General features: G+C 65.0%; 1 protein-coding gene across 1 annotated transcript; it reads right to left on the bottom strand.

Moving 5' to 3' along the window:
* Nucleotides 1-525: 525 nt before the first annotated feature.
* On the bottom strand, nt 526-11,891 carry HCN2 (hyperpolarization activated cyclic nucleotide gated potassium and sodium channel 2). The gene is made up of 8 exons (XM_031507145.2): nt 11,406-11,891; nt 5,696-6,119; nt 4,838-4,999; nt 3,972-4,190; nt 3,693-3,839; nt 2,844-3,084; nt 2,503-2,667; nt 526-2,369 (listed from the first exon to the last, which is right to left on the bottom strand). Exons 1-8 carry the CDS (start codon nt 11,852-11,854, stop codon nt 1,417-1,419), a joined length of 2,760 nt encoding a protein of 919 aa, XP_031363005.2. The 5' UTR covers nt 11,855-11,891; the 3' UTR covers nt 526-1,416.
* Between the last annotated feature and the right edge of the window lie 1,220 nt (nt 11,892-13,111).

The raw sequence follows: 13,111 nt of genomic DNA, 5'->3' as shown, positions 1-13,111 counted from the left end.
TGCTGCCTCCCAGTCTGGCCCTGTTCTGCTGACTGGTTGGGCACAGGGTGTCACATTCTGAAAATGCTTTTGTAGCAGAAACATGGAATTGTGCCAGTGCAGCTACAGTGGGAACTGGACTCTCACAGGGGCTAAGTGCAGCTTTTCCAGTCAGGAGCCTTCCATTCTCACTGAACTGAGGCTTCCCAGACCTCCTCTCCACCAGGCTGGTGTTGGAGATGGTTGGCACCTCGCACCTGGAGCTGTGTTTGGCTCAGTTCACAGCTGTGCCCTATAACCACAGGCTCACAATCAGCCTGCACCCAGCTTCTTCCTGGCTGCTGCTGGAGCCAGGGGAAAGCTGCTGGCAGAGACTTTTCACCTTGTGGCTTTCCTGGCAAGGGAGGCAGTTCTTCAAAGGACAGAGCTGCATCCCCCAGCCTGAGCTGGGGCTGTGCCCAGTGTTCCAGCTCCCGACACGGGCATGAGGAGCGGGAGGCGCGGCAGGGAGGGACGGTGGCGAAGAAGCGGAGCCGGAGTCGTGCGTAGCTCTGTCAGCTGCTGACGTTTATTGCACAGGATGGGCTGGATGGGAAAGTGGACGCTTGGAGTGGGGCCCTGTCCCTCCGGCCGCTCGGCCGCAGGGTGCCGGGGCTGGCACGGGCCCCGCGCTCGCGGTACATTCAATGTGGAAGGCTCCAGAGTGCGAGGCAGCGAGGCACACGTGCGCACACACACACACACACACCTGCACACACACCCACGCACGCACACACAGCACACGCACAGGCACCCGCTCCGCTCCGCAGGTGCCTGCCCCAGCCCCAGGGCTCGGGCTCCGGCGCCTGCCTCCGTCCTAGCGCTGCCTCCGGGGACACGGGGCCGTGCTCACCCCCAGCCCCGGAGTGGGGGACAGCGTGTTTGTGGGTGCTTACAAGCCTCAGGGTGACCTTCCCTCAGACCCTTCCCAACTTACCTCCAGTCCCGGACCATTGCCCCTCGCCTTGGGTCTGTGAGAGGGGCGCGGGGGCACGCGCGGCGCCGGGGCTGCACCGACAGCCCCAGGGAGGTGTCCTGCGGGTCACACACACAGGGATGTGTTCAGGTCATAGATATCATCAACAGAGTTGGTCATGGCGAGAATGCAGCTGTGGCTTCTATGGGCAGCCGGGGAGGCCGGGGGGGCAGCGGGGCTTCGCCGCGGGGAGTGGGCGACAGGGTCAGACTTTGGTCGGAGACGACACGCCCGGGGGCTCGGCCCAGTGACCCCGCGGTGGGGAGAGGGCACAGCAGCCCCAGGCCCACCCTGGGCAGCCGCCCCGCGCTGCAGCGGGTGGCAGGAGGGACCGGGGAGCGGGGGGCGGCAGCCGGCGGGGTGAGGAGGGGGCTCCCTGCCACCATCCTCCGGCACGCCTGGCCCCGTGCCCGGCGCGGAGGTCACAAGTTGGAAGACAGCCTGGACTTGGCCGGGTCCGTGTCGGGCGTGCTGGACGCCGAATCCTTGCGGGCCGCCGCCGAGTCCTGCGGCAGGGCGGGCGGCGGTGTCAGCCCCGGGCCCGTGGGCGCCGGGTGGGCCGGAGCCCCCCGCGAGGGCGCCGGGGCCCGCAGCCCGGCCGGAGGGCCCGGGCCCGGTGAGGCGGCGGCCGGGCCCCCTCCGATGGAGGTGCTGGACTCGCGGGCGGAGGCCGGGGGGCTCTGGGTGCTGCCGGCCGCCAGCCCGTGGGGCAGCGAGGGCTGCGAGGCCGAGAGGGGCCGCGAATCCTGGCTGAGGCTGCTGGTGTGCAGCGCCTGTGTGCTCTTGTGGGCGGCCAGGCGCTGGGGCGAGCCGGGCGCTGGCTGCTGGCTGAGGGACAGCTGCGAGCCCAGCGGCCCGGGGGCACCTCCGTAGGCGAACGTCCGGCCGGCCAGCGGGCTTTGGCACGGCGGGCTGGCCGCGGCCGCGGCGAAGGCGCTGGTGGAGGCGGGCAGGGCCGCGGGCTGCGCCGGGTCCTGCGAGGGCGAGGGGTTGGCGTGGGGCACGGGGGGCTGCGGCTGCGGCGGGGGGCTCTGCTGCAGCAGGACGGGGGACACGGCGAAGGGGCTGGGCACGGCCTGGGCGTACTGCAAGCGGCGCATCATGCGGGGCGAGCCCAGCGCCATGGAGCCCACCAGCGGGCTCGCCATCTGCGGGCAGAAGCTCATGGCGACGGCTTGCTGGAGGGTGGCGATGGCGGAGGTGACCTGGGGCTGGACGGGGCTGTACATGGCCGTGTGCTGCTGCAGCTCCGCCTGCTGCACCATCTCCCGGTCGTACTTGACGATCTCCTGGATGATCTCGTTCTCCTGGTTGTTGAAGACACCTGAGTTGAGGTCGTGCTGCACTTTGTGGAGCAGGATCGAGTTCTTCTTTCCTACAGGGAGACGGCCGGGAGAGGAAACACCGTGAGACCCTGTACTGGTGCTATGCTGGGTTCCCATGGGGAACCACAGCTGCCCCTTTTGCCAAGACACCCCCTCTCCCCCCCAGGTCCCTCTGTGTCCTACCGATGCGGTCGAGACGGTCGATGGCCACAGTCTCAAAGGCCCGTCTCATCATGGGGTACTCCTCCAGCACCTCGTTGAAGTTGTCCACTGAGAGTGAGTAGAGGCGGCAGTAGGTATCTGCACGGACACTGGCCGTGCGCCGGCCACGGGTCAGCAAGCAGATCTCTGGGGGAAAAACGCCAGGGCCAAGGTCAGAACTCCGCCATCGAGGACAAAACAGGGCAGGCCAGGAGCAGGGTGTGAGAACCACCATGCAGTGGGTGCCCTGGGACAGCAGAGGTGTCCCAGTGATTCTCACAGACCCTGCAGGGGCACCCAGGCTCAGTCCTGCCAGTGCTCACCCCCAAAGTAGGAGCCGTCGGAGAGTTTCATCTCCTTGTTGCCCTTGGTGAGGATGCTGACCACACCGTGCTGGATGAAGTACATCTTCTTGCCGATGGTGCCCTCTCGGATGATGTAGTCACCCGGCTGGAACACCTCGAACTTCAGCTTGGTGAGCATGGCCGTGACGAAGTTGGGGTCGGCGTTGGCAAACAGCGGCATCGAGGCCACCAGCTTGCGGCAGTTGAAGTTCACGATTTCCTGTGGGGATGTGGGTGAGCCCAGGAAGCTGGGACACGCTCCCCCAGGGACACCTCCCCCAGGGACACCTCCCCACCCCAGACAGTCTCACGGACACCCTGGCATGCAGATTGTGTGTTACAGTGAGCTCATGGGCACTCTATTTCCCCTTCCCCGGGACCCTGTGGCTCTGATCAGATAACCCTGGACCCCTCCTTCCTGCCCTGACAGGGTTGGTGGAGAGCCAGGGAAGCCCACCCTGTCCAAAGTCTGTACAGACCCCTGACATTTCCTGTTTGTTCTCTTCTGCCCTGCTCTCCACATGGACATCACAGAATAAAGAGAGCTGAACCAACATATCTGGGGTAAGAACCTCTTTTGGAAATCTTTGCCATCTCCTGATATTCCTCCCCTCACAGCCTCGGACCTCTGGGCTAGCCTGATCATTTAGGGGGCTCTGCGAGGGGGGGAACGTCAATTGTGCATGGGCACACTCCCACACGGAGAGGTGTTTGACCCCAAGCATGTGCATGGCAGGAGCTGGTGGGACCCACAGCAAGAAGGAAGGGATCCCTTCCCTTGCCAAAGTGGGATAATCCCCATCCTCCTCCCAGCTCTCCAGCCCTCACCTCACGCAGGGGCTCGTTGAGCTCCCCCAGGATGCTGTCCTCATCAAACATCTTGCCCTGGTAGCGATGCTCGTAGTAGTCGTGGATCTTCTGGCGGAAGTCAGCGGGCAGCTTGTGGAAGGACATGTACTGCTCCACCTGCTTGTACTGTGGGGAGAGCTGCTGTCAGCTGGGACCCTCCACCCACATCCCCACTCCCACTGCATCACCCCCCTCCTGCTCCTAACCAGGAACCCTCACCCCACGCAGCTCCAGGAGGGGACAAAGCTGTGGCCCTACCTTCTCCTGGTACTGGCGCCGGGAGGAGTCCAGCGACTGGATGAGGGCGGTGGCGTGGCCGATGAACATGGCGTAGCAGGTGGCCCCCACGATCATGCTCAGCATGGTCAGCCAGATGTCCGTCATGCTCTCGGGCGCCTGCTTCCCGTAGCCGATGCAGAGCATGTGGCTCATGGACTTGAAGAGGGCGAAGGAGTACAGCTCACTCCAGGAGTCGTTCTGCAGTGACAGGGACACAGCTCAGCCATGCACGTGTGTGTGTGGGTGTGTGTGTGTGTGTGTGTGTGTGCGTGTGTGTGACATTGCTCGAGGGCCCAGCACCCTGGTTCACGCCTGGCCACAGTCCCAGCTCACTCCCAGCAATAGGAATTCGTTGAAAAGCAAACTTTTCAAACTTTCCAAACTCCCCCGGCGAAGTAGGCAGGGAAGGAAACGGTTGAGACAGGCAGGGGAGGAAGAGGAGGAAGCCAGGCGGAACAGAGCAGAGATGGAAATTTGATGAAACAGGATGAGACAGTCAGGGGGAAAGGGCCATTTGCAGGAGGCTGCAGGGCTGAGAGGGAGCAATTAGAAACAGGAGCCATTATTTATTAATAGCAGCTTTGTGGCTAATGAGCAGGAAAAGGCGGCAGGGGATGGGGCCAAGAGCCCCATGTCAGCATTTTCCTCCCACCCTGATCAATGCACTGCTCCAGGTCCTGTGAGACCTCACCAGGGTGACACCAGGGCCGGGTGCTCCATGCACCATGGGGCACCACAGCCCTGGCCCAGGGAGATGGCACCTCCTGGGGCTGGAGGATGGAGGATGGACGATGTGGGGATGAGTGGGAGCCCCAGGAGCAGGATGTGGGGCAGAGGGAACTCACCACCATCCCGTTGATGGAGACCCAGCAGTTCTGGGGGAAATCCTGCAGCATGGGCACCAGGAACTGGAGGCAGCCATCCCAGTGGCAGAGCAGCAGCATCATCCCGATGAGGTTGATGATCCTCATCACCGCGCTGGCCAGGTCGTAGGTCATGTGGAAGATCTGTGGGTGGGTGGCATGGCAGGAGGTGAGCGTGGGGACCGTCCCCCACTGCCCAGCCTGGCTCAGGGCACCGACCTTCATGGCCTCAGCTGGAAGAGGCTCCCGTGGCTGGCCTGGCTCTGGCCTCGAGGTGGCTGTGCTCCACCTGCCTATTTATAGCCGGCGGGTGCTGCCACGCTGCCGCCCGGGAAGCGCTAATGGCAGCGAGCCTTGACGAGGATCAGGGAGACAAAGATACTCTGGGCACTGAGGAGGGAGCAGGGCAGCTCCAAGGGCATGGGCCAGAGCCATGCCAGCAAAGCTGAGCATGTCCCAGAGCAGGGTGGGCCCTCAAAGCTGAGGGCCCCACAGGGCTGGGGGTCCTGCTGTCCTCCCCAGTGCTCCCTGAGCTCCTGGTGGGGTAAGGAGCCAGAGGGGAGAGAGGCAGGAGGCGCTGAGCTGAGCAGGGGGACAGGGTCCTACTGCTGGCAGAGCAGGGGACGGTGTGCCAGCCATGCTGGCACCCATGGTGGGTGTTATATCACAGCTCAGGGATGCCCCAAACCCTCCAGGGTGGGTCACAGTCACCCACCGGCCCCACACACTGCCCCACAGGTCCCCTGCACCCTGCCAGTTTGTCAGGGAACCACTGCACTCCAGCTCCCACTCTCTCCAGCCATCCAGCTGCTGCCAGAGGCTCCCAGAGCAGGTCCTCACCTCCTCCCACTGGTGGATGTAGCGGATGAGGCGGGAGAGGCGGAGCAGCCGCAGCAGGCTGAGGATCTTGGTGAAGCGGACGATGCGGAGGGCGCGGGCTGTCTTATAGACCTCCGAGTCTATGCCCTTCTCCACAATGAGGAAAACGTAGTCCACAGGGATGGAGGAGACAAAGTCCACCACAAACCAGGTCTTGAGGTACTTCTTCTTGATCTTCTCGGGGTCCAGGATGATTTCTGTGTTGTCCTCAATGACAATCCCTGTGCGGAAGTTCAGCACCAGGTCCATCAGGAAGAAGGTGTCAGAGACCACATTGAACACGATCCAGGGGGCCGTGGTCTCCTCCTTGAAGAAGGTGATGCCCACGGGAATGATGATCAGGTTGCCGACCATGAAGAGCAGCATCGTGAAGTCCCAGTAAAATCTGGGGAGCGAGAAGATGTTGGAGGATGTCACCAGTGCCCCAGAGTCCCCTCCATGCCAAGGGGACACAGCCACCATGCCCTGCCCTAAGGGACTGGGCTACTGTCACTCTAATGCCACCTCAGCCACAGGAACCCCCTCCTCTCCCCACATCCTGCCCCCCGCTCTCCAATCTGCCCCCAGGGTGATCGTGCAGCCAGCAGAGCCCCTGATTGAGGCAGAGGATGGCACTGAGGGCTTCTGCCGGTCTGATTTGGGCCGTGGCAGCAGGTCCTGGGGAAGGGGAGAATGATGGCACCAAGCACCAGAGGGGGACATGCTCCAGCTGAGCTGCCCGGGGGCGTCCCGTGGGCTGGGGACCCCCCAGACAACCGGGTGGAGTCAGTAGAGCCCTGAGGGCACCCTCCTCTTTCTGCGCTCCCGGAGAGCACCCAAGGACAGGGGACAGTCCCCAGGGACAGCCAGGGCCACCTCAGCCCGGGTCGCGTTTCGGGGGGTGCCCGGGTGGGGTGTGCCCGGGTGGGGTGTGCCCGGGTGGGGTGTGCCCGGGTGGGATGTGCCCGGGTGGAGTGTGCCCGTGGGTCCCGCCGCGCGGGGGCGGCGGAAGGAGCCGCGGCGGCCCCGGTGCAGCCCCGGTGCAGCCCCGGTGCAGCCCCGGTGCAGCCCCGGTGCAGCGGAGCACGTACGGCTGCAGCTGGCTGCAGCTGGCCGGACGCGCGGGCGCTGCGGGCTGCGCGGCTCCTCCGCCCGTCCTGCCTCACCCCATCCTTCTCCCCTCTCTCCTCGTCCCCTCTCCCGGGCCACCCATGACCTTTCCGAGCATCTGCAAGGTCACAGCGGCTCTGTCACGGCGGGATGAGGCGGAGGCCACCTCGCCCTGCCTTGCCCGGCGTGGGGCAGGGGTGGGGGGATTCTCCCCTCTGCCCCGTGCACGGACACGCAGGACCCGCGCCCACGCACCCTGCTCAGCCCACCCTGGCAGCTGCAGGATGATGAGCGGGGGGTGCCGTGGCCACGCTGTGCCCTGGGGGATGAGGGGGTGAGGGGACGAGGAGGAGACCCCCACGCACACGGGAAGGGGCGATGGGCCAGGTCTCCACCCCCACTGCGCAGATTAGCGCAGGGCCAGAAGGAGCCGAGCATCCCAGCTCCTGACCTTTCTCCAATGACACCTTCCTCATGTGAGACATTGCCGTGGCAACCGGGAGTGATGTCACTGCTGCAAAACCATGACTTCACACCAGGGCGGTCCCCAGGGTACCCTCGCCAGAGGAGCTGGGCCCCCCCTGCACCCCTACGCCGAGCTCTGGCTGCTGGCACCAAAGAATCCCAGCTGGACCCCTGGGCTCCCACGCACAGCTCGACCTCCCAGGGATGCTGAAATCAGCAGAGCTGCTGTGGGGCTGGATCTGCCCCTAAACCCCCTGGCAGCTCCCTCCCAGACTGACCCTGCTGTGCTGAGTGGGTCCCACAGGGGCATTAGCCACGCAAAGCTGCGAAGAACAAAGATTAAATAACCACGCCAGCTGGGCAAAACTCCCCTCTGGCTCCAATCCCTCTGCAATCTGGCTGAGCCAGGGCAGAATTCGGCCTGCAGAGAAAGATAAACTGCTCCTGATCCCCCTCTGCACAGAGCTGACCCTGTGCGATCGCCCCGGGGACCAGCGTGCCATGCCAATGCTTTCTTCCTTGGAAGGTTCATGTGCATAGAAAAAAGATCCAATCCAGGCTACTAAAAATATCTGAAAACAAATTAATCAGGATCCTCGACACCCCTCCCTCGCTTCTGACCCAATTGTACGACAGCGATGATGACAGGAGATGCCCAAAGCCCCTGCGAGAGGCAGCTGCCACCTCCCTGCTCCATCACCCGCCCACGGCCTGGCACAGCGGTGCTGCTCGGAGGTCCTGGGCAAGATGAGAGTAGGGTCCAAGCCCTGGAGGGGGGCATGCGTGCCAGGGTGGTCCCTGCTTAACTCCACTGGCAGCACTCAGAGCTCCAGGGATTGCCAGGGATGATCCAACCTCTCCTGTCTGTGCTGATGCCGTGGGACACACACCCAGAGCTCCTTTAGACTCCCCGCTGCCTCTGAGGTCTGAGCCCTTTGGCTCTGATGCAAACCAGGCTGCCAGGGGGCAGGGGCAGCATGGGATGGGTGAATGATCAGTGTGGGATTGGTGCAAGATCGAGGAAGGATCAGCACTTTGCAAACTCGCACTAAATACTCCCATTCTAAAAATGAGGTTGCTGTGAAAAGGGGGTTGTGGAGCCAATGGCAGAAGTTTGGCCAAGCTGATGAGCAGTGGTGGCCAAGGCACAGATCCCAGCACAGCCAGTTGTGATGAATGACTGCTGGCCTCTCCCCTGGAAAAGCCAGGGGGAAGGGGGTATAAAAGCTTTGCAAACTGCTCAAGGACCCAAACCTTTGCCATCCCCCAGGTCGGTCACAGCCTGTCCGTCCCTTGAGGTGGCTTTCAGCAGCTGACGCTGCAGAGGGAGGGGCCCAGCTCCCAAAATCTCACCACAGGGAATGGGAACACCAGCACCAGAGCTGTCACACACACCAGCAGCAAGAGCAGCTGGTGAGCCTCATCCCTCTGCTCAGGAGCCTGTGGTGGCACCATCCAGGCAGAGGGAGAGACCCTGGAAGCATTTCAACATGGGTGAGGAAGGCTCCAGCCAAGCAACACCACCAAGATATGTCCTCTGGATGCATCTTTGCCCCTGATTCACACACAGGAACAGCTCTTGCAACAGAAAATCATCATCAGTGAGAACCTCCTGCTCAGCTCCAACCCCAGTGCCAGCCCAGCCTTGTGGAAGGCTGGAGTAACCCCTGAGCAGCCCTTGGTGCTCACAGGGTGATGGGCATTGCCACCACCTCCAAACCACCACTGCAGCTCCTGCAGCTCCCAAAACAACACCCCAGGGCTGGTGCAGAAACCCCAAAAGAAGCAATGAAGGAGCTGGCGCTGGCTTGGCTGCTCCTCCAGAGACCAGAAGTGACAAAGTCAGTGACAATCATTGCCCAGCACCTAAAAAGAGGTGGCCCTGCTCCAGCACACACTTACAAGGTCTCTTTGATCAGATTTGCAGCTCAGGATCTCACCAGCCGCCCTGATTGCTTCCTCATCATTCAATATTTATGTAAATAGCAACTTTGGTTCCTGGAGCAAATCTGCCCTGAATTAAGTGTGAACGATGGCAGCACCATGGCCATGAGGAGCCAGGATTGCCAAATGACGCCGATGATGAAATGATGTCACAGATGCAGATGGGGAATGATTTTCTCTTAAGACGGGAAATGGGTTTTGCAGGGCAAACAAGACCAGGTCACGCTCCATCATTGCTGGATAAATGCTTTTTTGATTCCTTGAAGGCAGGACAAGATGGGAGGGATGCACTCGTGTCCCCAGCGGGCACAAGCAGAGTGGGTTCCTCAGCCCAGCCTGGCGTGGGCCGATCCTGTTCCTGTGCACGGCTGGGGAGCTGGAGGATGCCATGGCTCTGCCTGCAGCTCCTCCCCACTGGGCAGGGAACTCTCCTACGCCACTTCCAGCATCAAAACACAGGCAGCCACTCTGCCCCAATGGGTTTCGAGTCTCCATAGCGGTTCCAGGAGGATGAAGCCCGTGCAGGGCAGGACAGCCAGGGTGACTCCCCAAGGTCACTCCAGCACCCACCTGGCTGCTGCAAGCACCAGTCCAGGGAGTGATGCTGCTGCACTCTGGGGAATCCTCTGAGGCCTCAAGGCCGCTGCAGGCTCACCGGAGGGAGATCCCCGCTCTTGGCAGCACTGTGGGCTCTGCCACCAGTGCCACGGCTCTGCCAGCTCACAGGAGCAGGGCAGGCTCTGCCCCGGTGCAGGCATGGGGGTCACCTCACTCCCAGCCTCCCCCAACATCCCACAGCTGCTGAGGGTGAGGAGGAGCACAGGGAGTGAGGAAGGGTGAAGTCCTGATGTTCAGCAGCCCCCGGGATCCACCTGGCACTGCCACCTCTGCTCTGTCACGGCAGGGACAGCGGAGGTGCCTCTGCCACAGGGCTGGCCGTGGCCAGGCAGTGACCACTTCTCACCCCAAATCTGCAGCAGAACCCAGTGCCCAGCCAGCGAGATGAGGAGGGGGCTCCACTGGGTTCCCATGGCAGGTTCCCAGGGTGGAAGGGCTCAAACCCCTGTGCAGGAAGTTGGCCCTGAGGGGTGGCCAAAGGCCTCCAGCTGCTCCTCTGGAGGAAGCCAGAGCAGCCCAGGGGCAGCACACAAGGGTGGAAGCAGGAGGTGAAGGTGCTGCTCCTTGCCCTGAGCCCATGGCCACCTCCACCTGCCTCAGGGAACCCCAACCCACGGGGCCCCGTCAGTGTCAGCAGTGAACAGACCCTGAGATCCGCCTCGGGGGATCCCCCACGCAGGCACCCAGCACACCCTCCCTCGAGCCACCCCAAACCTCTCACCAGCGCAGCAGCACAACCACCTGGGGCTGAGCCTCTCAGCCCCTCCAGCCCCTGGCCAAAGGCTCCTCCAGCCCCTTTGAGGTCTCTGGACCAGGGTCCAACTCAGCAGCAACGCCAGCAGGGTCTCGGCCTCCCCATGCCCGCAGGATGCCATGCTGCCTGCCCAGACAGCGCAGCCATCCCTCCCCGTAGCTTCCACACGACTCGGGAAGCATTTGCCGCTCTGGAGCTCGCCAGGGCTCAGGGATGGGAAGGAGATGGAGCTGTAGAGCCTTTCTCCCGGGTTTGTCATTCCTTGCCTGGCAGACACACAGATCCTGGGGACTCGAGTGCTCTCAGGAGGCAGAAGAATCCCCCTCCAGCCGGCTGAACCCCAGGGACAGAATCAGGCCTCCTTGGGGGAGGGGGGAGCCTTCACAACGCTCTGCCAGGCGTTAAAAGCACGTCCCCCTGCCCAGCCCCAGCCCTGCCCAGGGAGGGGGACACGGAACCCCAGGGAGCTCCGGGGACAGAGCCAAGGCCCGGTGGGGCTCAGGAGGGCCGAGCCGGGCCGAACCTGCCGAGGCCCCGGGAAGGACAAGGGGACGAGGGGATGGATGCCCTTGCTCAGGCACGGCGAGGGCTGCCGGCATCCCCGGAGCAGCGGCGCCTGCCGCGCTGGGGAAGGGGATGCTCGGGACGGGGATGCTCGGGAAAGGGATGCTCGGGAAGGGGATGCTCGGGAAGGGGATGCTCGGCTCGTCCCCTCCCGCGCCCGGCGGCGGCTCAAGGTGCCCTCGGCCCGGCCGCACCGGCAGCCCCGCTCCCGGCGCGGCCCCGCGGCTACCCCCGCACCTGAAGTCGCTGTAGGGGTGGATGATCCAGGCCCCCGCCGACTTGACGCGCTCCTGCTCCCGCTCCACCGCCTTCTGCGAGCCGAACATCCGCAGCGAGAACTTGTTGACGCCGGGCTGGAGCATCGCCCCGAACTGCCGCTGCATGAAGCTGGCCTGGCTCCCGCGGACCTCCTCGGCCGCATCCTCGCTCGCCCCCTCCTCGGCCGCCTTGGCCCCGCCGGGGGACGCGCCGCCGCCGCCGCAGGAGAAGGAGACCTTGGGCTCGCGGGGCGGCTCCGGGCCGGGGCTGCGCGGCGGATCCCCGCGGCGGCACTCGCCGTTCGGGGACCCCTTCCCGCCGCGGCCCCGCGCCCGCCCCGGCCCCGCCGCTCCGCCGCGCTTGGCCCCATCGGCCGCCTCCTCCTCGGCCGCTGCCTCCCCGCCCGCCGCGCCGCGGCCCGCCCGCATCCTGCCGCCGCTGCCGCCGCCGAGGCCACCGGCGGCCGAGTGGCGCCCGCCGCCGCGGCGGGGGCGGGCCGGGGGCGGGCGGCGGGGCTGGGCCGGGGGCCGGGCGGCTCCGCAGCTCCCCCCGCCGGCACCGCCCTCGCCGGTGGGACCGGCTACCGGGACCGGCCACGGCGACGGGACGTCCACCTTCCGCCCCGCCGGTGCCGCGCGGGGCCGGCCGCTCTCCCCGCGGGGCTCCGCTGCCGCCAGCCCAGCCGCCCCGCCGCGGAGGGAGCGCTGCTTGCCAGCGGGCCGGGGATGGAGCCCATCTCTGCCCTCCCACCGCTCCAGCGCTGAACCCAGCCGGCGGCGGGAGGAACCCCCCGAGGGGTACCCGGGGATGGAGACCCCGGACCGGCGCCCCAGGACATCACCGGCACCCGAAGCTGGATACCGGACACCCGCCAAGGGGAATGGCGCTCTGGAAGGACATCGGGACCGGCATCTGCTGCGCTGTGCTGCGGGAACGGCTCGTCCGGCCGCGGCTCCCCCGGGCTGCGGGGTGCCGGGGATCCCCGGTTCGCACCGAGCAGCCCCGAGCAGCCGGGCACGGGGCCGGAGCCCGCGGCCCCGGGCGAGACCCGCCGTGTCCCGGGGCCGCGTGGGACGCGGCGGTGGCACCGCCTGGTGCCGCGGGACAGAACCGCAGCCCGAGCGCGTCCCGCGGCCACGGCGGAGCCGGCGCCGTGCCCGGGCCGGGCACCGACAGCCGCGGGCCCTGCGCTGAGCCTCAGGGCAGGAGACACCCCAAAATCGCGCTGCGGACCACAGCGGCCTCGTTCTGCGGCTTTACAGCCCGGGTTCAGCACGGCTGCCCCCAGGAGCAGCCCATTTCTCCAAACCATTCCTGGGGCAGAGCACCACCACCCCTAGCTGCCCCCAGGAGCAGCCCATTTCTCCAAACCATTCCCTGGCTGTCCCCAGCCCATGCAGACACTGATTCAGCCTAACCTGAAGGAGGCTGGGGATGCCAGAGCCAAGAGGTGAGGGAGCAGCTCGGGGCTCACCCCGAGGCACCGGGAAGCTGAGCAGAGTCACTGTGCAGCTCAGAGCACCACCCGCTCTCTCTCTCTCTCTCTCTCTGGAACACGATGGGACACCACACCAGGGCCTGCTTGTGCCATCCCTGCCCCAGGTTCGGTGTGGCAGCCCCTGGGCCATGGCAGGGCTGTGCCACAGCTCACCAGGACAACGCAACGCAGCCCAGGGTGCCACGAT

This window comes from Lonchura striata, chromosome 28 (assembly GCF_046129695.1).
Source record: "Lonchura striata isolate bLonStr1 chromosome 28, bLonStr1.mat, whole genome shotgun sequence".
Classification (NCBI taxonomy): Eukaryota; Metazoa; Chordata; class Aves; order Passeriformes; family Estrildidae; genus Lonchura; species Lonchura striata.
The sequence above is the reverse complement of the archived record's forward strand: the minus strand, read 5'-3'. Positions and strand labels throughout refer to the sequence as shown.